The sequence below is a fragment of the Hylobates moloch genome, unplaced genomic scaffold (genome assembly GCF_009828535.3).
Source record: "Hylobates moloch isolate HMO894 unplaced genomic scaffold, HMol_V3 SCAFFOLD_5, whole genome shotgun sequence".
Classification (NCBI taxonomy): domain Eukaryota; kingdom Metazoa; phylum Chordata; class Mammalia; order Primates; family Hylobatidae; genus Hylobates; species Hylobates moloch.
Window position 1 is genome coordinate 148,657,920 of NW_026652280.1, and position 25,753 is coordinate 148,683,672.

Here is a 25,753-nt window from a genome sequence, read left to right on the forward strand (position 1 = left end):
ATAAGCCAGGAGATGTCACCATTGTTCCTTAACAGTGACAGTATCCTGGAGGTACACAGTATTTGCCTCCTGTAGGGGAGGCACCATTTACTTCTAGTTTACCGCACTTTATTCACCAAGGGCTGTTTTAGAGAAGAGACTTATTGTAAGGCTGAAGCAGAAGCCAGCTTTCAGGGGGTCTCAGGAGTGGAAGAGTTAGCGGGAGTTGAGGCTGTAAGCACAGAGTCTTCTGTGTATGAGCTCTGAGGTATAGAGAGGAGAAAGTAGACACCTGGAAACCGCTGCTAAGGCTCAGGCACTAAGCACTTTACCAAGGAGACCTTAAGAGAAGGAGGACACAGCACCTGACCTCGGGCGGTTTCCTATTGGTACAGAAACCAGCACAGTTGCATCACCGCAGGGCACAAGGCTCCCTAGTGGAGAAGCACTGCTAGCGAGCCACGAAGTGCTGGGTGTCCCAAAGAAGGGGCGGCTTAAATCAGCCCCTCCATCCCACTGTATTAGCAAACTGAGGATATCCAGCAGTTAGATATTTGTCGTTAGAGGTAGTCACTTCTAAAGCATCTTCTAAATAAAATATTAACTTGAAAAGCACAGAGTCATAGTATTTTTCAGAGCAGCAGTAGTCACGTTTTCATAATCTTAAATGATTCTCAATATTTCATCTTTCTTGCAATAGGCCAACTTTTTATAAATCTCATCAGAAAGTTAGGCAGATGAGTTTACTTCGGTTATCTGTGTTCTGTGGGTCTGCCCAGAAAGACTACCACCTTACCCTTGTAATTCTTTCTTTGAAGCTACTCTTAGGTGGCTTCAAATAGTGATTTAAAATGTTAAGTGTTTAGCCTTTTTTCTTTATGGCCCCAAGCTTTTGGTCTTTACCCTTGGAGATCATTACTCAGAAGAAAGAAGGTCAGGACTGAGACTAAGACTGGAGAGTCATCCACATAGAGTTGATGTTGAAGCCACCTGTGACAATGAGTTGACTCAGGGTCAGAGTACGGAGAGAATGAGAGGAGGGTCAGGACAGAACCGTGAGTACTGGCTACATTAGGAGGTATGATTACTCCACATCAATGTCCAAAGTCAAAGTTCCAGGCAAGAGCACTTAGGAAGAGAAGAGGTAGGGGTCACACAGGAGCTGTGGGTTGGGATGGGAGTGGCTACCAGATTGGAGGGGATGCTTTTTTCAGGCAATGAGGGAGAAACTTATCGTATGAGTTAGGGGGTCCTGGAGATATTGTAAATTTTAATTGTTGTACAAAGTATGGGTTAGGTTACATATTTTTCTATTATAGTAACATAGGCCCTATGTTACATTGTGACTACCTGGTAATGTACATGTGCAATGACTGGAAGAAAAGCAGCAACTATAAGGAACAGATTTATAGCCTTTCCTCTCTTCTTTGTTTTGTACTTTTATTTTTATACCAGAAAGTATGAGACTTTGTCATCCTTCAAACCTTGCAGCAGTTTGTTTAGCTTCATCCATTAAAACAAAGCCCCAGACATTTGGCAGGTGATCACGGCGTACTGTTGTCTAAAGGACACAGTGACTTACCTGCTGCAGCCTCTTTGTTTGGAAATAACTTGTTGTCAACTGCCATGCTGATGTCATAGAACACCTCGTCCTCATCGCGGTCGGCATCAAACTGGGGGAAATCAGGACAGACAAGTTTGGAATGTGAGAATACACAAATTAGTTAATTCAAAAATATAATGAGCATCCATCACACAACTGTATCTCTAATGAAGCAGAACAACAGGAATTAAAGCATTTGAGTCTTTAATCAGACATTTAGAGGGTTTTGAGCCCAGACCTCCTATCGAACAGAGAAGAGTATTAGCGAGTAAATGTACAGTCACTTACGGTTAAAAACAAGTGTAATATTTTCTTAATTTATGGAGCACGTTTGGAAAAAATAACTGAAATTTATCTTGTGGCTTTCTGACTTCATTTTTCTAATTTGAAAAACATGCAAATATATAGTTCTAAACAGTAGATGTTCTAAACTTATTAAAAAAAAAAAAAAAAAACCACAAAGAGGCTGGACGCAGTGGCTCACTCCTGTAATCCTAGCACTTTGGGAGGCTGAGGTGGGCAGATTGCTTGGGGCCAGGAGTTTGAAACCAGCCTGGCCAACATGGGAAAACCCCATCTCTACTAAAAATACAAAAAAATTAGCCAGGCATGGTGGCACATGCCTGTAGTCCCAGCTACTAGGGAGGCTGAGGCATGAGAATCACTTGTACCCGGGAGGCAGAGGTTGTAGTGAGCCAAGATGGTGCTGTACTCCAGCCCGGGGGACAGACTGAGACTCTGTCTCCAAAAACAACAACAACAACAAAACCTCCAAACCAAATTTCAGATACTATACTAGATACAATATTATAGATGTAGTGTATGGATTCTATGGATTTCGATGTAACAAAAATTATAGATTTAAATATTTATTTTATAATTCTCTAAAATTTACAAAATTTTAAATATTTTAAAATGACATAGTTATATTTATGAATTCTCTATTTTCCAAGTTTTTCAGTGGTTTGTTAACATATTTTTGTCTCTTTAGTTTTTAAAAATAGCTTTACTATGACAAAAACAAGTAATGCAGAAAAGACTCCCTATTCAATAAATAGTGCTGGGATAACTGGCTAGCCATATGCAGAAGATTGAAGCTGAACCCCTTCCTTACACTATATATGAAAATGAACTTAAGATAGATTAAAGTCTTAGATGTAAAACCCAAAACTATAAAATTCCTGGAAGATGACCTAGGCAATACCATCCTGGACACAGGAATGGGCAAAGATTTCATGACAAAGATACGAAAAGCAATAGCAACAACAGCAAAAATTGACAAGTGGGATCTAATTAAACTTGAGAGCTTCTGCACTGCTAAAGAAACTACCAGCAGAGTAAACAGACAACCTACAGAATGAGAGAAAATATTCACAAACTACACATCCAACAAAGGTCTAATATCCAGAATTGATAAGAAAGTTAAACAATTCAACAAGCAAAAAACAAATAACCCTATTAAAAAGTGGGCAAAAGACATAAACACTTCTCAAAAAAAAAAGACTTACAAGTGGCCAAAAAACATGAAAAAATGCTCAACATCATTAATCATCAGAGAAATGCAAATCAAAACCACAATGAGATACCATCTCACACCAGTCAGAAGGCTATTATGAAAAGAGACAAAAAAAAAAAAAAAAAAAAAGACGGATGCTGCAGAGAAAAGGAAATGTTTTTACTATTGGTGGGAATACAAATTAGTTCAGCCACTGTGGAATGCAGTTTGGAGATTTCTCAAAGAACTTAAAACAGGTTCTTTGACCATTTGACCCAGGAATTCCATTACTGGGTATATATCCAAAGAAAATAAAACATTCTACTAAAAAGACAAATGCACTCATATGTTCATTACAGCACTACTCACAATAGCAAAGACATGGAATCAACCTGAGTCCCCAACAATGGTGGACTGGATAAAGAAAATGTGGTACATATACATCGTGGAATAAGACACAGCCATAAAAAAGAATGAAATCATGTCCTTTGCAGCAACATGGAAGCATCTGGAAGCCATTATGCTAAGTGAATTAGCACAGGAACAGAAAACCAAACACCACATGTTCTCACTTATAAGTGGAAGCTAAACACTGGTTACACAGGGAGATAAAGACGGGAACAACAGACTCTGGGGATTACTAGAGAGGGGAGGGAAGGTGGGGAACAAAGTTTGAAAAACTACCTATTGGGTACTGTGTTCACTACCTGGGTGATGGCGTCAATCATACTCTAAACCTCAGCAGCATGCAACATAACCAGGTAGCAAATCTGCACATGTACCCCCAAATCAAAATAAAAGTTGAAATTATATTTAAAAAAACAAATTATAAGTTTTGATGTATGTCTACACCCGTGAAACCATCATAAAAATAAAAATAGTTAACATACCCATCACCCCCCAAAGACTCCTCATGCCCCTTTGGCATCCCTTTTCCTTCTCCTCTCCCCAGGTAACCATTTATCTGCTTTCTGTAACCACAGATTATTTTGCATTTTCTAGATTTTTACATAAAATGAGTAATACAGTATGCAATTTTTTTTTGTCTGGGTTCTTTCACTCTACTATTATTTTGAGATTCATCAATGTTCTTATATCCTTAGTTCATTCTTTTTCATTATTCATTAGTATTCCATTGTGTGGATATATAGTTAAACCCATCCTGGATAGCTTTCATCTCAGACATTGTAGTTTTCAACTCTAAATGTTTGATTTGAGCCTTTAAAAAAAAATTTTCCATGTCTCCATTTAAGCTTTTGAACATCTGAAATAAAATTACTGTTACTTTTAATGTCTTTCTCTGTTAATTCTAACACTTGTGTCAGTTCTGAGTCAGTTTCAGTTGATTTTTTTTTACCTCATTATGGGGTATATTTTCCTGTTTCTTTGCGTGCCTGGTAATTTTTTACTGGATGCCAGACATTGACAATTTGACCTTGTTGGATGCTGGATATTTTTGTATTTCTATAAATATTCTTGAGCTTTGTTCTGGAATGTAGTTCAGTTACTTGGAAACAGTTTCATCTTTCAGGTCTTGCTTTTAAGGTTTGTTAGGTTGGATCAGAGCAGTGTTTAGGGCTAATTATTCCCCACTGTTAAGCAAAGCCTCTCTCCATGTTTTGTGAATTATGAAGTTTTCCAGTCTGTCTGAAGGACACTGGCACTATTCCAAGCCTGGTGTGAGCACCAGCTACTGTGTTCTCTAATCCTTTTGTATGGTTTTTTTTTGTTTTTTCTCAGCATCAAGCAATTTCCTCATGTGCATGCAGAAGAGCTAAGATTTGAACTTGGGATGACTGACACTTTCCATCCTACCAGGTGGCATATGATCACTATAGTAAGACAAAGGCAGACATTCTACTCCAGTAAGTGTCGACACAGCCCTTCTGTCTAAAAGCAAGGGGAAAAAACAGGAAATCATTAGGACAGATACAAGGTGGCCACTGAATATCTGATTAGGCCTTCTGCATATTTCCAGAGTTATCTGTGTATCTCTCTCACCTCCGATACTTTTGTCCTGCAACTCTAGCCACCTTGATTTCTTGGACTCTCAGTTCCATCTCCACAACTCATGGAGTCCCCCAGCCTCCAAAGGGTTTCCTTTTTCCTGCACTATGGCCTGGAAACATCTCCAGGCTGTGAAGCGATCACAGGGCTCACTGCATTTGTTTCCCTTCTACTAGGGACCACTTCATTGCTTGATGTCCAGTGGCTTGAAAACTGTTTTCTTTTTTTTTTTTTGAGATGGAGTCTCACTCTGTCCCCCAGGCTGGAGTGCAGTGGCACAATCTCGTCTCACTGCAAGCTCCACCTCGTGGGTTCACGCCATTCTCCTGCCTCAGCCTCCCGAGTAGCTGGGACTACAGGCACCCGCCACCATGCCCGGCTAATTTTTTGTATTTTTAGTAGAGACGGGGTTTCACCGCGTTAGCCCGGATGGTCTCGATCTCCTGGCCTCGTGATCCGCCAGCCTCGGCCTCCCAAAGTGCTGGGATTACAGGCATGAGCCCGGCCGAAAACTGCTTTCTTAAATAGGTTTTCTTCTGTTTATTTTTTTGACTGTTTCATGTGGAAGAGAAAAATCCAGTCTTTTCTATTCCAACTTGGTGAGAGGTGGAAGTCTCAACCTTTAGCTTTTATTCTTATTATTATCCTGAAGATATTTCAGAATATTTAAGTAATTTATTCCTTTATATTTTCCTACTGAACTATTTCATTATTTGGGAAAACCTAGTGAGGGAAAAGCTAAGTTAGAAAGTTATTTCCCTACCTCCCTTTGTATTGTTAAAGCACATCTGTATAATGCTTCAAACTGCTTTCACTATGTCACATCAACCCCTGGGAAAGGTGAGGCAGACAGTGTTATTTCTACTGTATTATTTTTTTTCCAGAGGTTGCTAATTTCTTTATATTTTTCTTAAATAAAATCAATTAATGCCCATCATAAAAGCTTTAAATCCACAGTAGGGTAAAAATAGAATGTTTGGGAACTCTTTGCACTTCCCTCATTTAGTTCTACTCCACGGAATTAACGATGGTTAATATTTTCCTGTTTATCCTTTCAGAATTCCATTTATTGGTGAGAATGGTGTTACATAAAACATCTCAGCCAGGCACGGTGGCTCATGCCCGCAATCCCAGCACTCTGGGAGGCAAAGGTGGGAAGATCGCTTGAGGGCAGGAGTTCTAGACCAGCCTGGGCAACAGAGCGAGACCCCATCTCTTATGTCGTTTCTTATGCTTTCCCTTGGACATTTCTTTATTGTATTTCTTCCTCTTCTTACAAAACCATTGACTTATCTGTTTATATGTCATGCCAAATTCAAATGAGAGTGCTAGACTCTCCTGTATTGTGGGGTACTTTTTTAATTTAAACTTTGCCTGGAGAGTGTCCACGAGGGATTTGCTGACTAGTCTTTTCTTGAGCTATTGTTCCTCATTTTCCCTGTTCCTTTCTTTTTCCTGTTCATCTTCCAGCTCCTTTTCCATGCCCTCTCCTTTTTCTCTTCTCTTTTCACCTGCTTCTCTTCCTCCTCCTCTCCATTTCTGCTTTCCCTTTCGTTCATCTTCACTGTAATCTCTATTTGATCGCTCTGGATTTTGATCCCAAGGCATAGCTGGTTGTTTCTATATAACAAGATCTGTGGAATAAAATCAAGTCCAACTTTTTAATTATGTGAAGTTATCACCATCTTCCAGCCCTTGCTGATTTAGGCCTATGATTGCTTTGCTTTGGGTCTTCTCTCTTAGAGGCTCTGTTTTATTTTCATTTATTTTTTGAGATGGAGTCTCACTCGCTCTGCTGCCCAGACTGGAGTGCAGTGGTGCCATCTTGGCTCACCGCCACCTCCGCCTCCCAGGTTCAAGCGATTCTCCTGCTTCAGCCTCCCTAGTGGCTGGGATTACAGGCACATGCCACCAGGCCTGGCTAATTTTTGTATTTTTAGTAGAGATGAGGTTTCGTCATGTTGGTCAGGTTGGTCTCGAACTCCGGCCTTAAGTGATCCACCTGCCTTGGCCTCCTGAAGTGTGGGGTTACAGGTGTGAGCCATCATGCCTGGCCTGTTTGATATTTAGAAATAAAAAAATTCTCAGTACCAGATGGTTTTACCTCAGCAAAGTCTTGAATTATCAGGGGCTTCTGAAATATCAGGAGCTCTCTCTGCCTTGAAAAACTTTCTTCTCATGCTTCCCGGACAGAAATCCTTTCCCGGATTTCCTTCTAAGTCAATGGCTGCTCCTTCAAAGGTTTCTTTATTGCTCCTCTTTCCCCTACCGCTCTCTGACCCTCCTTATTTCTACTTTATAGGAGAGGAAATATTTACCCAGAGATTTTATGACCTTCTCAAGTCACACGGCTAATAAGCAGAAGAGTTAGGACTTGAACTTGGGATGACTGACACCTTCCTCCTACCACGTGGCATATGGTCATTACAGTGAGACAAATACAGCCATTCTGCTCCAGTATGTGTTAACACTGCCCTCCTGTCTAAAAGCAAAGGGAGAAAAGCAGGTAGTGTCAGGGCAGATACAAGGTGGCCACAAAGGTACAGTGAGTGCCATCTCAATGCACTGCTTTTCAAATCCACATACGCTGGCTGATTTTCTTTTCAGATATCTGTTAGTTATCATCAGTCTGGGGCAATATCTACTAAGAGGGGTTTTGTTTCTATTTTTCCTTGAACTTTTGAGGGATGGGCAGCAGCACTGTCATTTTATAAATTAAAGATTTATGTTTTAGCCAGGGTTCCCTAGAAAATGGAAACTAAGGCAAAACTTCCAAGTTAACATTTTAACCATGGGCAAGCATTAAGCATGAAGTGGAAAAGGGGAGTAAGGCAAAGAAGGAGGGCAATGTTATGAGCTGCACCCCAGCTTCATTAATAAACACAGCCGGCAACATGGTCTCCAGAAAGGCTACATGGAGATGCTCTATCTCAGGCCAGTCTGGTAGGGGGAGGGAGCAAGGGGACTTCAGCTGCTGGCTCCTGCCAGTCTCCTGTCTTTCACTGCTCCAAGTTTTCCTAGGGAGAGTTGGGTCCCCCCACTTCTTGGTTGCGCTGCCCAGCCTCTCTGAGCAGCCTCTGGGAAGCCAGGGCTCAGGGAGCAGCACAGCCCCTGAATCTAGAAGTGCTGAAAGAAGCCAGTGCCTCCGTAAGTCTGGCCTGCTGGGGTCTAGGTACTGGCTCTGCAGGAGATCCCACAATGGTGAGAATGATGAGGCCCAGCCCTCAACCTTGAAGAGGCTGACTGGGGCCATCACCAAGGTTAGGATATGCGGTGACAGTCAGGGCAGTAGCAGACAGGGCTCTCCATTCAAGAAGCAACCGAGGCCAAGGGGGCACATGAGGCCAAGTGAGCCATGGGAGGCTTGTAAACCGGGCTCAGGCAGCTGAAAACACAGCTAGTGCTTGACTGGAGTTTCTGCTCTCCTGTGTAGCAGCTGTCTGACTTTGAGCAACTTATTTCTTAGCATCTATACAGTAGCGGTGATAATATCCACCTCAAGGGATTGTTGTGAGGACTACAGAGATGGTCTATTTAATATCCCAGCACAAAGCCTGACACAAATTGTCACTTTCATTTCTCTCTTTGAGACCCTAGGGCTGACAGACCATGTCCCATATATTTTTGATTGCTTCTGTAACATACATGCGTGTGATCTCTCCCTCTCTCAAACATATACACATTTTTTTAAACTTGGGGATGTAGAGTGAGGAATATAAGAAACTTTGAGACTTTCTAGGGGATCTTATATCCTCCGACTAATTTGAACAAGAATATTTTTATTTCCAGCATAGACTAAAATGGCTGATTGTCCAATTCAAGAGGCAAAGGTAAAGCACAATTCGTAAAATCATTTAACAAGTATTTGTTGAATAACTACTATGTACTAGCTATTCACATGTAGATTCTTCAGCTGACCACTTAAGCTTTGGACATACACACATAGAGCCATGAGGACTGAAGATAACATTCATACAGTCAACTCGGCCATGGGATGGCGCAGATGCTGCTGAAGCCATTTTACTCCCATATCAGGACCACAGAAATAAGTCAGATTTCATTTCCTACAACATCTCACTTCTACAACTCCAGAGTGGCATGGGACTTTTCTTTTTATTCTTTTAGCAAATATGATGGCGCTGAACCCTGAAGAGCATTCTGATTGAATATTATCATAATTGACACTTAACTGGCAAAGATTTTTACAAAATGACGACATTCAGTGTTGGAGAGGTTGTGTGTATGGTGAAGGGAGAATTGGCTTTTAGATCATCAAACTTTTTTTTCTCACTTGTTTTTCAAAAACAACATATGTTGATAGTTAACCAGGAACGATCCCCACTCCCCCAAGAAAACATTGGCGGGAGACATTTTTGGTTGTCACACTTGCAGGGGGGTCGGGGGGCTACTTGCCAGGGATGCTGCTAAATATCCTACAGTACCCAGGACAGCCATCCTCACAGCAAAGATTTATCCCATCTCATAAAATGTCAGTAGTGAAAAAACTGTGAAGCCCTAATATGTATATTAGGTTTTCTTGGCTTTAGGATTTTTAAACACTGTTTTGAAATTCAAATAGTGATGTTTTATTTTGTTTTATTTTTTTTTTTTTTTAACGAAAAAGTTTTCAGCTACAAGAACCTTGGATGTTAACTTCAAAATACAAAGGGTAGCAGGAGTGATAGTGTTGCAGCGGTAGCATAGGTAGAGTGATGAGTATCTAGGAATAAAAATTTATTTACATTTCATGGGTCAGAAAAGGATCCAGGGAGATACAATTGCAGGACAATAGACCAGATGATGTCTAAAGTTGCTCACAGCTCTGAAATTCTGTGATTAGATGGATGCTATGTTTTAGGTAATTGTTATTTAATGTCTAGGAATCTTAAGAAAATCCTTTTCAGCACTTTGGGAGGCCGAGGCGGGCGGATCACGAGGTCAGGAGATCGAGACCATCCTGGCTAACACAGTGAAACCCCGTCTCTACTAAAAATACAAAAAAAAAAAAAATTAGCCGGGCGCTGTGGCGGGCGCCTGTAGTCCCAGCTACTCGGGAGGCTGAGGCAGGAGAATGGCGTGAACCCGGGAGGCGGAGCTTGCAGTGAGCCGAGATCGCGCCACTGCACTCCAGCCTGGGGGACAGAGAAAGACTCCGTCTCAAAAAAAAAAAAAAAAAAAAAGAAAATCCTTTTCTTATTCCTAAGGACAGAATTTGCAGAGGATATGGTCTGCATAATCTGTTTTATGTCATTTAATGTAAGAGGGCTAGAGAGGTCAATTGGAAATTTCAAAATGAAATGCTCACCAAATTCCCTAGTTCATTCACAACATACGTTTTAATTTGAATAACAAATGCAGTAACAACTTTCAAAAGTCTACAAAATATATCTAGATTAGGAAAGGGAATTATAGCAGAGGGAGGAGAATTATGCACCATCTGAGGAGAAAACTACAATCATGGTTTGCATTTTTAATGGCGGAAATGAGTTTTTGTTTTTATTTTCTTTTGGCTCTGATTTTCAAACTGCAACAGAGATAGGGCTTGCCACATAACGAGCGATGTTAGGTCTATGAACCACCCTCAATGGACTAAAAAAGGATGGTACCAGTTCAATCTTTCCTCTGAGATTCTGCTTTTGATTAAACTTAGGTCTGTCTCCCATTTTTTTTTTCCTCTCCTTCTTGATGGGGAAATAAATTGGCTGTTTTGTTTCAGTGTTATATATCCCATAAGTGTCATTCTCTCCGAACCAAATGAGCTTCTTGAAATTTTTACTTCTCCCTTGTTTCATGCAAGAGATTTCAATTAAGCAGGCTCTCCACCAATGGCATTTCTTGTTTGTTACTGGAGCTCCTTCAACATGCAAATAACTGGCCCTTCAAATTTTCTTTTATATGTTTGGAGATGTCCCTCCAAAAGATTGATTGATTGGTGTTCTCTTTGCAGTGACTTTGTTTTTCTTCAACTAAAAATTGAAGATTGCACTAAAAGAGTAATAAACTTTAAAAATTCATGGCTCCTGGAGTGAAGTTATCAGCAATGGAGTAACAACCATTGAAACTACTTTGCAGAACCATATTTCTAAAGCCTCATAATTAACTACAAAATTTGAAAGAGAAACACCTAAGCGGACGTGGTGAGTTAGATGGGTGGGAACAATCCTCTGAGAAAGTTGAGTCAGTCCCATGCTTTGATGAGAATTCCTGTGCTACAGCCCTGCTGAGCCAAGCTCGGCAGAACATACTATTTTTTTTTTTTTTTAACAGAATGAAAGAAGGACAAATCATGAAAGAAGACAGATCTAAAAACAGACATGATTGGTATGCAAAGGGATGAGTACAGGACGCTTGAAGGCTGTGTATATCTGAGTAAAATACTTATTTTCTCAGCCTTCTGTACAGAATCTTTATTTCACTGGATATAGGCAGCACCCAGAAAACTTTGTTGGGAAAAAGTCAACACAATAAAGAGATACCAGAGAAAATTGCTGTTTTACCAGAAAAATGAACTGTTTTATGAAAAACTTCTCCTTGAACTTGAAGCTTAACAATGTAATAGTGACTTTGATTTATTCTGCTATAGAAACCTAGAAAAGAAGGCTAACTTAAGATAACTTTGATTATTCTGACTACATTAGCTTGCAGAATATTTTTTGGAATCTTCATCAGCACTCAACAACAGGAGCACCAGGTAACGCCATTTATTGAACAACTACTATGTGCCACGCACTGCATTAGAGGTTTTCTTTTTTAAAATTTTATTATTATTGTACTTTAAGTTTTAGGGTACGTGTGCACAACGTGCAGGTTTGTTACATATGTATACATGTGCCATGGTGTGCTGCACCCATTAACTCGTCATTTAGCATTAGGTATATCTCCTAATGCTGTCCCTCCCCCCTCTCCCCACCCCAGAACAGTCCCCCGTGTGTGATGTTCCCCTTTCTGTGTCCACGTGTTCTCATTGTTCAATTCCCGCCTATGAGTGAGAACATGCGGTGTTTGGTTTTTTGTCCTTGTGATAGTTTGCTGAGAATGATGGTTTCCAGTTTCATTCTTTATACATTTTTTATCAATTGTAATTTATCATTTGGATTTTATATGGATTTATTCAATTCCTACAATAACATTATAAAACATTATCTCCATTTTAAAGATTCAAAAACTGAGCCTCAAAGAGATTAAATAACTCGTCCAGGTTGTGTAACTACATTGCAGAGCCAGGATCCAAATCCACAGCTGTCTGCATCAGACAGATGCAGATGCCAAGGCTGGCAGGATCAGATCTTAGCTGGGCACTTGCAGAACAAAGCAGGGCTTTTGGAAGTAGTCTTAGGATGGACCCCCAAGAATCCTCAGAAACTGTGCCAAGCCAGGTCCAGATGCAATATACCGAAATATTCTTTATCTTCTTCCCCATTTGGGGACCTTAGTAGGTGATTCTGTTTCTCTGCATGATGCATGTACCTTGCTGGGTGGCTGTGGTTGTTGGCAGAAGAACTTTCCTGCAGACTGGCCAGGAAATCAGAAGGAACAAGGGCAGGCAAAGTTGACTGCAAGAGGCAGATGACTTCCTAACTCCTGTGGGTCTCTGTGGGTTGGTAGCTTAAAGCTATAGGGAAACTGGCTACTGTCCAGCAATCCTCTTTGTCTATTGTTGACTCTAGTTGCACCCAACAGCAATCTTCTAAAACCTCTTTGCAAATAACCCTGCCTTTTAGTTTGTTGAGAGGATTGAGGTCATCTAGCATGGATTCTGTTTTCCTCCTCTCATCACTATTCGGTCTCCCTCAGCAATCAAAGGAAGAGTGGGCCTAGCCCCCTTCCAAGAGCCTCTGTGAGATGGGAGAATGGATTTCTGTTGTGGGCCATGTCTGCTCTGGCACTTCCTAAAGAAGCTGCTCTGGTTCTGTCCCAGAGTTCCAGCCACCAGCACCCACACACATGGGCCCAGCTTAGCTGCCCCTCCCTCACAGCTCAGCCAGGGCTTTGGCCCCCTATTCCCTGTGACTGACAGAAAGCATTCTAGACACCTTTCCCAGAGCCCCTTGATCTGGTTGTCTAATTAGGAGACAGTGGATTCAAAGCCAGACCACTAACAATAAGAAGGGAGAGGCTAGGTTTCAGGCCATGCAGGAGGTTGTGGTTGAGAGAAAAGGGCCCAAGAGAAAAGAATCCAAGTCAGTGGTGGCAATCGGGGTTTGGAACAATTCTTTAGCTGATGGGAGGGTGGCTGCAGTGGCCGATTGTCTAAATTTTATAGATTCAGGTACAGCCCCAGAGCAAACATCCTTAGCTTGACCAATGTCCAGATCATGAGCAGATATCAAGTGCCCAATATTCTGCTCCCTAATCTTTGGGTACTGTGACAAAACACTTCTAAAATTAAGTTGCTGCAGAAAGCACTTACTTCTAATGGGGGTAGCTGAAATAAACCCCTATGTAGTAAATACCAAGAGGATTTAAGATTTCATTAAGATGATACTGACTAGATAATGCTTCTCAATCAAAAGTTGCTTAAGAAAGGGATCTGTAGCCCAGAAAATAGGGTGATTAATAGATTTCGTCAAATAAATAAACTTTTAGAATATCTCGAGATCCATATAGATTGGACCTAATCTCGTATACCACCTACATGATGCAATTCAATTCAATAAAGATATATTGAACACCTACTTTGTTCTAGGTATTAGACTGGTCATTGGAGATGCATGGAAGCAAGATTAAATCATATTGGCTTTTCTGTACTTATTAAACCACTGGTGAGGACTAAAATACTTTGAAATGACTCGGTAAAGAAAGCGTTAAAGGGAAAAAATGGAGAAAAATGATATGCTCATTTTAGACAAGAATTACACTGTGCAGTTCTCATTTTTTCTCTACTTGCACCTACAGCATTCTGAGCCCAGGAGTTAGACAAATACTCGTCAAGCTGAATTAACCAGAAAATTAAATTAATTAACATACCCTTTTCCCCTTTCTATTTTCTCTTCTCTCCTCCCAGAATTCCAGCAATTTGAGGCTTTGCAAAACTACAAAGTAGTGGCATTGAGATTTAAAGCTTTGCCAAGAAAGCGTCCAAACTAAAGAAATTAGTTAGAGCCTCAGAAGTCAAATTTCAGCCTCATGTGACATTGGTACCTCTCCTAATTACAGGCTCCATTCTCTTTAATGCTTGAGTGTCTCCCTGCTACAGAGCTCTAAGTGGTACCCTGAAAGCCTGAAAAAAAACCGCTGTGCTGCCTGAGCAACAGATGTGTGACTAGGGGCTAATTTAGGCCCTGGGAAGATCAGGCTCATTCTATTTTCTTTGATTATTTTTCCTTCTCTTTCCTTTTATTGTTACTTGTTTAAGTCCACATGATTCATCCTTTAAAAAAATTTATCTCCTGCAATGTTGACGTTAACTACCATGGCCGAATATGGTCAGTTCATAATTACTGTAAGATTCAATGGAGATCAAGTGGAATCAAAAAGAACAGCTTAGAAGATGGAAAACTAAGGGGAATGCATCTTGCAGTAGGAAGAGGGACATTATGGTGAGATATACCACTAATAAAGTAGAAAAAGCATTTGGACTTTAGATTTTAATTTTATTTATTTATTTAGAGACCGTCTTGTTCTGTTGCCTAGGCTAGAGTGCAGTGGGATGATTATAGCTCACTGTAGTCTCTGACTTCTGGGCCCAAGTGATGCTCCTGCCTCAGCCTCCTGAGTAGCTGGGGCTACAGGCACGTGGCACCATGCCTGGCTAATTTTTTACGTTTAAATTTTTTGCAGAGACAAGGTCTCACTATGTTGCCCAGGCTGCTTTCAAACACCTGGGTTCAAGTGGTTCTCCTGCCTTGGCTTCCCAAAGTGCTAGAATTACAGATGTGAGCCAGTGCTCTCGGCTCAAATTTCGTTTTAGTTAATACACACATTTAATGTTGCCAGTAGTGAGAGGCTTAACATTTATAAAAAAAATTTAATTGGATTAGTGGACAATCATTCTGGATAGGAAAGGAGCTGCTAGGAAAATTGTGCTAATGTTTCCCCCTGTTGGAGAAGTGGGCACAAAGTAAGGATGACTTGGGGGAAATAATTTAATTCAGTCAAACACGGCAACATCTCTGCCCTCATGACGGAGGAAGCGCTACAAGACTGCTAAGACAATCATTACTTCATTGTGGGAAGGGCTGTGATGGAGGTGTGCTTGGAGGTCCTGGGGGCCAGGTGGTGGGTATGTGAGGCAACGTGGGGCTCGGGGAGGTTCTGAACAAGTTAGACTGAGCAGGTGAAGAAAGGAAAGGAAGGGCGTACCAAGGAGAGGAAGTGCCGTGAGAAGAAATGAGGGTAAGAAAGATGTAACTTCTTTGAAGAAAATGAGGGTGCCTCTGCCTTAAAATCTTGGGATTATTCTCAGAAGGGGAGATGTCCTTTCTTGCTTCTTACAGTTATTTGAAGGCTTTCTTGGGATTTTAACACCTGATAGCTGACTATCCTCTACCAGAAATCCCCGGGCATGTCTGTAGTGAGTGGGTGCTGTGTTGTGCACACAGGAATGTGACAGGTGGGCTCATGTGCATGGCATGAGTTACCATTTATTAAGCATTTACTATATATGCTAGGTAATAGGCAAAGCATCTTGCAAACATCCCAGTTAAATCCCAGAACAATCCCAATGTAACACTTTCCCAAGGAAAGAATTTAAAGGGGTAAGTACTTACTTAAGGTCATACAATTAGGGAAGAACACAGCTTGGATAAGAACTCAAGTCTGTCTTACTACAATGCCTGTGCTCTTAAGCATTAAGCTATTTTAGCTCTGGAAGAGCAAATCCTATGTTCCTAGTTATCCCACATTCATTTGTTTTTCCTTCCTATTTTTAGCTCGAGGGTCATTTCCAAATTCAGAGCCGTTTAAACAACCATCTTCATTTTTTCCCTTACTCACTATTCCCAGGTCTATAACTTTGTGTTAATATTGTTTGCGCCAAGTTCCCAAAACATCAAATTGATCTTTGTTTCAGGATAATTAACTTATTAGCAAGATGGCTATGACAGGCTTGATTTAAAAAATAATTACAGAATGAAAACAGAATGGGGGCTTGTTTAACAACTTAATAGCCACTGGGCTCTTTGGGTAATTGAACAATTTTTCCCCAAGTTTTAGGAAAAATATAAGTGAAGCAGGAGAGACAAAGAAAATTATGAGACTGGAAATCGGATTTATAAGAATGGAATTGACATTTACCTCCATGGGCAGAGAAAGAAAATATGCAAATAGATTTAAAAATCCTTATAAATGCTTTTGATGCTAAGACTTTATGTGAATTTAGCTGTGGGTAATTACTCTTTTTATTCTTCCACTAAAATGGCAGAAGAATTGGCTTTGACAGGAAGCAACATGTAGAAAAAGAGATTACCTGCCATCCATACCTACATTTTATTTTCTGAATTGTGGATCATAGAGAAAAATAATTTTATTAGCCACATATCAATGAACTATGAACTCAGCAAGTTCAGATTCACGTATAGCCTACTGTTGATCCTGCTGAGTAAGAATGGTATTGACAGATCTTTCAGGCAGTAGTTGAGTTGGGCTTGTAGAGGGGATGAAGAGGAGTGAGTCAGGGGATACAGATAAGAATCTTGGGATTATCCTTCTGAGAAGAAATAGACGATGCTCTTTCTTGCTTCCTACAGTTATTTGGAGGCCTTTGAATAACTTCTCATCCCATCGAAACCTGTTTATATGTGTCCTGGCTCGACCTTCTCTATCACTTTTGTTTGAGGTTATGTTTTGTTTAGTTATGCTTCTTTTATTTTTTTCAAATATGCTTGAGCCTTCCAAAGACAATAGCAATGAGAGACGCTGTTCTGCAAAGATGCAGCTTCACTCAAAGACAAAGTGAGCACAAGTGGTACTTAGCCTTCTGCTGCCTCAAGCCAGGTCCACTTCTCTTTATATTTTCACCTCTGCAACCATGGGCATGGTCAGCCTCCTCCTAAAGGGGACTGGAATTGATAAGCTTACCTAAGGCATAAAAGGTACATAGTCTTTGCAAAACAGCAGATGCCTTCAAATTTTTATAGACAATATTCCGCTTGGTACACATGGTCGATAATAGAGACAGAAGCCAACTAGAATTTGTTAGAAGCTTCAGTGAAAAAAGCTAAGCCTGTGAAAAACAAAATTAATGCCAATTTTAAATGCAACCCTCAGGCTTTGCAGAATGAGTCAAACTTGATCACACAAAAACAAAGGCAGTATGTCCACTTTTACAAAATGACAAAGAGACTTTGTAGGATATTTAGAAAGTTTATCACATTTTGCAGGACCCCTTTTCTTCCAAACAAAGCTCCATTCTTATCCTAAAGAAAAAAGAATCCATTATGTCTCTCAGCGTGTAGGGGATCAATATTATGTTTGAACTCTCTCAAAGTGATCTCCTTCTTTCACTGCAGGAACAACTGAAGGAGAGGAGGGCCCTCATACTCACTTTAAAAATTACTGAGGGGAGTGCAAATTTAAAGGTCTCTTGTCCTGAGTATTCTTAGATCCTGTGTCTCTTAAAAGCTATGTGAGTTACAATTAATTTTTCGGTAAACTTCCCAGTAAATTCTTGAATTCGCAAGCTCATTGGAAGTTTTTAATAGTTGATTATGACTCAACCAATATTTATTGGGTACATACATTTGTTGCAGATAGTATGAAAAGATGTTTTTCTCTAGTATCATATAATATAGATTATGTTTTGACCTTTTATGAATGTCCTCTCCCTGTCCAAGTAGGAACTTCCATTAGAGATGAGTGAAAAAGTGACATTACTGTGTGGCCATTTATATTAATTAATTCATTACAAAAACTTGTGCACCTGTATGCCATGCACTAGGGTTCACTGTTCAGTAAAATAGGACTCTTGCCCTTAAAGAGTCCACAATCCAATGAGGGAGACTTTTACTTAACCCTAACATTAATGCAAAATAAGGGCTGTCACAGAGCTGTATAGAGAACTACAGTAGGAGATCAAAGGAGAAAGAAGGATTAACTGGTCTCAGAGAGGGAAGGAGGATTAAGAAGGTTTTGTGGAGTAAGTGGGAATGAGGATTAAAGAAAATGTCATAGGAGAGAGAGAATTTGAGCCCACAATATTTCAGGCCCATGAAGATCCTTGTTTGAGTTTGTGGCTGCCCCACCACATACTCTTTATCTGACAAGAATTTATGAATCACAAAGCACACATTCAGATTTACCAGATTTTTTCTTTCTTTCTTTTTTTGAGACGGAGTCTCGCTCTGTCACCCAGGCTGGAGTGCAGTGGCACGATCTCAGTTCACTGCAAGCTCTGCCTCCTGGGTTCACGCCGTTCTCCCGAGTAGCTGGAACTACAGGTGCACGTCACTACACCCAGTTAATTTTTGTATTTTTAGTAGAGACAGGGTTTCACCATGTTGGCCAGGCTGGTCTCGAACTCCTGACTTCAAGTGATAGGCCCACCTCAGCCTCCCAAAGTGCTGGGATGACAGGCATGAGCCACTGTGCCCGGCCCAGATTTACATTATTTAAAAATCTGGCTTGATAAATCAGTTTCTTAGTAATATCAACAATAATGCATCATTTCTCTTTGACCACAGGTCACACTCAAGGGAAGTGATGAGGTGGAGAGGTAGACCACCTGGATCAAATCCCAGGCACACCTTACTAGCTATGTGACTCTGGAGGAGTTACTGATTCTCTAAGCTTCTTTCCTCATCTAGAAAATAGTGTCATGTGGGTATGGAATGCTGAAAGGTAGACAATCCATTATTAGTACAGAACTTTGCATGTAGTAAATCTAAGTATTGCCAATTACCATACTGGGAAGTGGCAAGTGGTTGTCTATGTAGAATCACGTTTTCTGGAAGTATCTGAGGTGGGATAAATTCTTTTAAGTCCAAAATGACTTACATATCTTTCTGACAACTTCTTAGCTCCCATGCTCACTACTTTTTAAAAAATCCTCTGTTTTACATTTATTTCATAAATACCATTATAACAAAGATAAAAGAAATAAAAGCCACGATAGCAACAAATTGTCCCAATCTGTGCCTAGCTTTCCTATTTCCATAATCTCTTTTGAATCAAGCAGACATTAACTTAAAGGAGATGCCCTGGAAGTGAATAAATGAATCAATAAATGAACTGCTGTCTCAATGGCTTTTCCTCCAAAAGAAGTATAAGATATTCCAGAAATTATGCCCTGACAACCAGCTAGATTGATGTGTTTACTCTGAAGTGGTAATAACTATAGTTACAGTATCACAAAATGCTTTCCTGAGTTTTAGAAGATTTTACTAGCCGGATAACATAGTGAGACCCTGTCTCTACAAAAATAAATAAATAAATAAATAAAAATAAGTAGCTGCGTGTGGTGCGGCATACCTGCAGTCCCAGCTACTTGGAAGGCTGAGGTCGGAAGATTGCTTGAGCCCAGAAGGTTGAGACTGCAGTGAGCTGTGATCATATCACTGCACTCCAGCCTGGGTGACAGAGCAAGACCCTGTCTCAAAAATATAAATATAAATAAATAGATAAAATATTTTAAAGGAAATCCCACTACTATGTCCTGGTTGGAAGGGCAAAATGGGACACAGTGGGCAAAGTGATGAATTTGGAATGAGAAACTACAACAATGACATTAACACTAGATCGCAGAATAGATTTCCATGAATTATATTAAAAAAAAAAAACAAACCCCAGCAATCATTCCTTTGGCCACCAAAAGGCCATTTCCTTTTGGCATAAAATCATGACCTACTTAGCTGTCTTGTCAGAAGAGTCAGAACTATTATTATGAATGTGCAGATTTGGATTCTGTGTTTGCCAGTCACAATTAACACAGCTGAATGACAGCCGAGAGAGTTGAACACAACTCCCTGGGCACACACTGAAGAGAAGCCAATATAGGTTCTCTCTTTCTAAAATCCAGATACATAATTTTTAATGATTTGTAAGTAGCCAGATAACTTATCTCACTTTAAGAAAACATTAGTGTTTGTTTAAAATGTGTTATTTTATTTCTTTCTCTAATATGTCAAGTGAATTACAGAGGGATTTTGGCTTAAACTTTAAGTCAGTTATCTCATATACGGCACAGAACAAATCAGTAATTGCCCTGAAGAAGAGCTAAGCAACTCATTAGAAAGGCCTCAAATGTATCAGAGGCTGTTTCCCATTCCATTCATGAGATTTGGGCTTGGAAATTTCTGCTTAGGAGGAATACTGAAAAATTAACATCCATTTTAATCTCATGCCTTGTAATAATACTCATAGTATATTTTAAACTACAGACAGGCCTAAACATAATCAATTTAGATTGTATAATTATATATGTTCACAGTCAATGGTTAATCTGTAATATAGCAGAGACAAAAATACTGAGAATCTTCTGGATGTTTCAAGTACTCTGCATGATCCAAGGATTCTAGAATTTCTCATTTTTATTCAAGGAGTATGTTGCAGTCTACATATCTGTCCATTTGTTATAGAACGAGGAAAATGCAGCTGTTAATTCTATCTTCTGAAAGGAAAACAAAGCCACTCTATGAAGCTATAAATGACTCAGGATAAGTAGTTATCAATATTTGTTTCACCCCATTTATTTCACCTTCCTAATTCCTGAGCATTTGGTGTAATGAAGAAGTTAAATGTGTCAGCTCTGATGTTGCACCAGCCATGTGGCTCTGGAAAACATCCATCTCAGTTTCTGCAGGCATAAAATCAAGATAATAACAATTCCTACCTGATGAAAATCATCCATGCAGTGTGTCTGCACATGGGAAATGTTTTCTAGATGCTGGTTATTATTATGATTTATTTCTTAGAATCTGGTTCTTCAGTGTCTTTTTTTGTAGCACCTATCCATCTGTTCATTCACCCATTAGCTATTAATTGAATACTTGGGACGGACAGATACTGCAACAACAGCCTGAGGATGGATAGATATATATATTTGCATAAAGTACTGAGAGAGACAAATAAATATATACCAGGTTGATGTGCCTATGCCTCAGCTGTTGTGAGCGTTGGCAGCTAAGAGCTCACTTCCGCACCCTTCTCTGGAGGACTGCTCTTAGCTAATTGGGCCTATCTGGGAGCGGGCCTCAACCCCTGGGGCTGTTTCCATAATCATCCTACCTGCCCGTGCAACCAGGCTGAGGCTAGACTTCTCCTGAACCCATTTGTTTGTGTCTGACTCCTTTTCCTCCCTTCTGCTTTCCCACTCGCTCAATGACAGGTGTCTTCTGAGAGCACGCCCTTAACAGACCTTGTCAGAGGGTCTGCCGCTAGGAGATCCAACCCAAGACAGTTTGTCCATGGATTATTTTGATAACAGTTTTGATAGCAATGCAGGCTTCAAGTAAATAATGGCTAACCAAATATTTCTACAGCTTCCTTAAAATGCATAGACACAAACAATCTATTGTTCTTCCAAAGTGATTGTACGCATACATTTTAAGTATTCTTATTAAGGTGCCTCTGCCTTTCTTTGTTACTTTAGCTTTTTTAGAGCTTCCTTATCTTTAAACATAAAAAATCATGCTATTCTACATATAGTATTATATATATAAAATAGATGTAAATTAAGTCGAACAAAAATATTATTTAAGAACTTTTAAACATTTTGTGTTTGCTTTTATTTCCTATGTTCTTTCGAAGTTGAAATAAAAGCCTTTCTACTTTTTTTAACAGATTGGTGATTCTGATGATCTCCCTGGTTCCATGTTTATTCCTATTGCCTTTTTTTCATTTATTCATTACAAGTGGTCTGGGCTTGTCCTTCCGTGTAAGAGTAAGTTGTTAGCATCATCAACTCTGAGCTAAAATGGGCTTCTCCCCTCTCACCTGAGTGTCCAGAGTAACAGTTTTATCAGTTAACTGTTTCCTGATACTGAGTAATGAGGCCATCCAACACATATGCACTAGTCTAGGGAAATAATTGTCACTGATTTACCTGGGTAGGAATGTCAGACATGAACAGAATGAATTTCTTAATATTCTGCAGGTCTCTTATTGAATGGCTAATTATCCTTCATAACTGGTGATCCTTCACCAAAACACAGAATTATAGGGTTAAAATAGACCTTGAATGTCCAGCTGAGACCCTCTTCTCACTCCTGCATTCGGACAGACCAAAGCTTGAAGTCTGCCTGCCATGAAATTATACTCTTTTTAAAAAAGATTTTTTTTTCTTTTTGAGACAGAGTCTCATTCTGTTGCCCAACTGTGGTGTGACCATGGCTCACTGCAGCCTCCACCTCTTGGGCTCAAGTGAACCTCCCACCTCAGCCTCCCGAGTATCTGGAACTACAGGCATTCACCACCACACCCAGCTGATTCTTGTATTTTTTGTAGGGATGGGGTTTCACCATGTTGCCCAGGCTGGTCTTGAACTCCTGGGCTCAAGCAATCTGTCCGTCTCAGCCTCCCAAAGTACTGAGTTTACAGGCGTGAGCCATTGTGCCCAGCCTTAAAAAACAAATTTCAGAGACACTGTGGTGTCATATTATGCATAAAATAATTTGCAATTATTTAACCTCCCAAATTTTCACAAATTTCCTATTAATCACACTATCAGTTTCTACGAAAAGCTAAAATTGTATTCATTTCCTCCATCTCCCTTTTTTCTGCAGTCATCTTCTCCTCCTCACTACATCCTTCTGTCACTTTTCTGTATTTACCTTATGTAATCCAGCATTTCTCCTGTTTCAGGCAGCCTCAGTGGCCCAGATAATGATACTTCTTTGTTCCCTATTAGCAAGGCACAGAAACTATTCTTGCAGTAGCCATTGATTCATCCACTTTCTTTCCTGGCGTTTGGGACAAGAATTTGCAAACATCTTAACTACACGTTTGAAAATGGAATGTTTCTATTCCCTCATTTTCTTTCCTCAGGCAGATGTGGTCTTGGCTTTTACCAATAGTGTATCACATCAAAGTCATTCTACAGTCTCTCTCTGGAGACATCAGAAAGCCAGCCTGGGGATATCCACTTTCATACCTCACAGGGTCCCAGGGTACAGTCCCCTCCAATTCAGGCTGCTCTCTAGTCAAAGAAGTCAGTTACTGTTCTCAACGTCGTAAGCTTCACTGATCCTTAATTATGCTACTTGACTATCAGTAAGCCTTCTATTTTCCACACAGGGTAGTCCTCATTTCAGAGCTAGCTCTGCTTCCATCCAGTCTCCTCGTTCTTCTCTTCTACTTTCCTCCACTTCCCTGATATTCTGAATTTGCTTCCTTCATTTGTGGTCTGTGATTCAGACTGTCCATTGCAACAGCAGCCCTTCCAGTCACCACATCGAAAGAGCTTTCACACTTCACATTCTCTTATTCTCCTTTTGGCCAAGTGGAGAAAGTTCAAGGCTGTAATCAATCTTTTTTTTTTTTTTCCATAGAGCTTATGCTTCCCACAGTGTTTTCAGTAGGGCATAATAGTTTTCTTAAATATCAGGCTTTATGTAGCTGATAACATTTTAAAGGTATTTCTCCCACATTTCATTCTGAATTATCATAGTTCCCCATACACGAGGAATGCTAAATGCAAAAACAACAACAACAACAACAAAACAACCAAAAGAACGACCAGGTTCTTTTACATGGCTTTGGGTTTCTCAGATGTTAAAGATTTAGTGGCAAAGACTACCTGAATGCTGAAAATAACTTACTGACGGAGGACAGTGCTTGGGGTGATGAAAATTCAGAGATAATACACATATTAATTTGTTCTCTAAACGTAGCATTTAACATTGAATGCATACAGGGACAGAGATGCTGTGACTGCTGTTTCACTTTTCCTTCCCTGTAAAGACAAACATCTGTTAATCTAGCAGCTTGACTTGTATCATAAAATATGCATGTCACTACGGAGACCAGTGAGATTGATCTGAATAAGCAATTAATGCCCAACACTTGTGATATTGTATTTGCAGAATGATGGAAGAAAAAATGTTACAGAGTAGAATAAGAGGAATTCAAACCTTGAGTCTCTTAAAGCCTCATTTATATATGTGCATGACAATGGAACTTTCAAACAATATGATTGTCAATATGGCATTATGTCATAATGGATCAAGAAACAGTAAGGCTTGTCGTTTAAAATGGCAGGATAATAAGAAAATAAGCAGCTGAGAAATCAATGTTAGACAAAAGTATCCAGGTGGTGGTTTTAGCAGCTAATTTTAACACAGAAATAATGGTTTACATTGCTTTGAGCAAACCTTTACTAATGGAAAGCCAGTCTTAAACAAAAGATAAATGAAAGCATGATTATTTGCTTTTCAAATGATTCAGATGTTCCCTAAAAATGTCACTAATCAGATCCCAAGTCCTGTTGATTCCCAGCAGAACGTAGCTAACTTTAAGCAAGATGCAAGAGGCTTGTTTTGACTCCATGCTGCTCATCACTTGGAGTATGTTTTCAGACACATGTAGTTAAGCTTCTTCACCTATAAATGAAGACATTCTGGGTCCAGTCAGTGGTTTCCAGCCTGGGAGTATGATTGGGGTTTAGGAAAGCAGTGATAAGCATCCATAAGTTACTTTAAAAAATATTTTGCATTTCAGAATGCCTAATGGGAATTGTATTTATGACACGAAGACGCTGTAAATGTAAGCTAAAACCTTGAGTTTCTTTGCTTGGCCTTGTCAACTTAGTAGTAACAGTGGTTAACTCACGCTGGTCAAAGCTCTGATTGATTATAATGACATTCTAGAAATTTACAGTGACAATTAGGGTAAAATAATATTTAATGTTCCTCAGAGATGAAAAAATTGTGTATCCCTAAGTTTTTGTATCTTTAACATTCTAATATTCCTCCTTTCCATTGCCAATGCCATTGTTCAAGCTAAAGTCGCTCTCATGACCCAGCTGAAAGGTTGCAATAATTGCTTAACTCCTTCTTGACTTCTGGCTTAGTCTTCTGGTCACAGCAAGCCACGTATTACCAGCAGGTTGATCTTGCCTATAACTTGCTCAAAAACATTCAGGTGCAGCACTATTCACAATAGCTAAGAAATGAAATCAACCTGTGCATCCATGAACAGATGAACGGATAAAGAAAATGTAGTATGTTTACACAATGGAATTCTATTCAGCCATAAAAGGAATGAAATCCTGTCATTTGCAGCAACATGGGTAGAAGTGGAGGTCATTATCTTGAGTGAAATAAGCCAGACACAAAAAGACAAATATTGCATGTTCTCACTTACATGTGAGAGAGAAAAAATGTGAACATATAGAGGTAGGAAGTGAAAAAAATAGATAATAGAGACTGGGAAGGTGAGTGCAGGCAGGGAGAGCGGAGGATGAAGAGAAATAGGTTAAAATAAAAGGAATAAATTAAATGATGTTGATAACAGAGTAGGATGACTATACTTAACAAAAATGTATTGTACTCAGGTCATGGATGCCCTGAATACCCCTGACTTGATCACTACACATTATACATATGTAACAGCTTTTCTCATATACTCCAGAAATTTGCAGACACATACAAGATATTCAGGGACTTATTATTTCCTATGAGATAAAATCCGCTCCTGACATGGTGTCTCCAGGCTGCTCTTTCATACTGAATTTTCCCCCACCCTTTCAATACAAATCTTATGCTGCTGCCAACCTGGCTTACTACTCATCTCACAGT

At 39.8% G+C, this 25,753-nt stretch overlaps 1 protein-coding gene across 2 annotated transcripts in view; it reads right to left on the reverse strand.

The window, feature by feature from the left end:
- AK5 (adenylate kinase 5) overlaps positions 1–25,753 on the reverse strand; it is a 296,002-nt gene that overhangs the window by 165,562 nt on the left and 104,687 nt on the right. For both annotated transcript variants that reach the window (XM_032155547.2, XM_032155548.3), the window contains exon 7: positions 1,562–1,652. In XM_032155547.2, the coding sequence (XP_032011438.1) occupies positions 1,562–1,652 (91 nt within the window). The remainder of the gene's footprint in view (positions 1–1,561; positions 1,653–25,753) is intronic.